The 1,291-nt window shown below is 60.3% G+C and overlaps 1 protein-coding gene across 2 annotated transcripts in view; it reads right to left on the reverse strand.

Moving 5' to 3' along the window:
* The window catches only part of RAB40C (RAB40C, member RAS oncogene family), a 24,838-nt gene extending 23,555 nt beyond the window's left edge, over nucleotides 1-1,283 (reverse strand). For both annotated transcript variants that reach the window (XM_008049331.1, XM_008049330.1), the window contains exon 1: nucleotides 1,142-1,283. In XM_008049331.1, the coding sequence (XP_008047522.1) occupies nucleotides 1,142-1,283 (142 nt within the window). The remainder of the gene's footprint in view (nucleotides 1-1,141) is intronic.
* Between the last annotated feature and the right edge of the window lie 8 nt (nucleotides 1,284-1,291).

The following is a 1,291-nucleotide window of genomic DNA, read 5'->3' on the forward strand; positions in this document are numbered from 1 at the left end:
CTCGGAAGGCTGAGGCGGAAGGATCGCCGGAGCCCAGCAGGTCAAGGCTGCGGTGGCCGGGAGCGGCCACTGCACTCCAGTCTGGCAGCACAGTGAGACTCCAACTCAAAAAAATAAAAAACAAAAAATAAAAAATAAAAAAAAGAGAGTGAGGCATGCTCAGGCAAGTGCTAGTGATGCAATCTACGCCAAGCACTCCAGCCCAATACCTGGAGTAAGAAGGAATGATAACAGCATCATCACCAAAGCCCTTTCTTCCAGCGCAAGTAAATACTACGATCTCTTGAGCACTAAATAAACACCAAGGAATGGCCTAGAAGACGCACGCCATCACTCGTGTGCTGGCATCAGGGTCATGAGACCACTCAGCAGTACCTACCACAGAAGTGTCACAGGCTCTGCTGCCGGGACCCCACAGAACCCTGGCCACCAAGACACCTTCACCACAGATGCTCCCTCAGGGCCATCCTCCAGCTCCCCAACAGCCCTTTCTTCATACACCTCCCAAGGTCTGTCATCACTGGGCTGGGAGGGCGGGCGTGGGCTGGGACCAAGCTCCTCTGACTTGACCCTGCCATGGGAGGCCTCCTCCTGCAAGGCTACCCGCAGGCGGGGTGTGGTGGCCTGTGCCTGCAGTCCCAGCACTTGGGGAGGCTGAGGCAGGAGGATGGCTTGCAGCCAGGAGTTCAAGGCTGCCGTGAGCTGTCATCATGCCACCGAATTCCAGTCTGGGCAACAAAGCAAGACCCTGTCTCAAAAAAAAAAGCCCAGAAGGCTATGGGCCACGCTCCAGCCTCTGACTATGCTGCCAGTATCTAAACAGGCCCCTAGTGCCAAGCCGAAGGCAAGCTCCGACAACTGCCTTCCGGCCTTGGGCCTCCGTCTGAGTTGAGAATGCGGGAGAGGATCAGACTGCACACGCCACAGGCCCGCTCCCCCGGAGGCCTGCTCTTAACTGCGGATGGCATCACGCTCCTGTCACAGCCCCGCGCTGGCAGGAGGTGACAACTCAGACTGCGCGCCGGCGGGGAGGCGGGCGGGAGGCGGGCAGGGAAGCATGGAGGACAGGGAGGGAGGCAGGCAGGCGGGCAGGCCTCTCAGTCAACCATTGTCGCCGCCGCGCCGCCGCCGCAGGCCTCACCGTTGCTGTAGGCGTACGGGGACTCGGACGCGCCGTCCTGCAGGCTCTCCAGGATCTCGCCCTTGCCCACGTCGCTGTCGCCCACCAGCAGGAACTTGAGCAGATAGTCGTAGCTCTTCACCGGGCTGCCCTGGGAGCCCATCCTCGCGC

The sequence above is a fragment of the Carlito syrichta genome, unplaced genomic scaffold (assembly GCF_000164805.1).
Source record: "Carlito syrichta isolate Samal-C Ts95f unplaced genomic scaffold, Tarsius_syrichta-2.0.1 Scaffold132180, whole genome shotgun sequence".
NCBI classification, from domain to species: domain Eukaryota; kingdom Metazoa; phylum Chordata; class Mammalia; order Primates; family Tarsiidae; genus Carlito; species Carlito syrichta.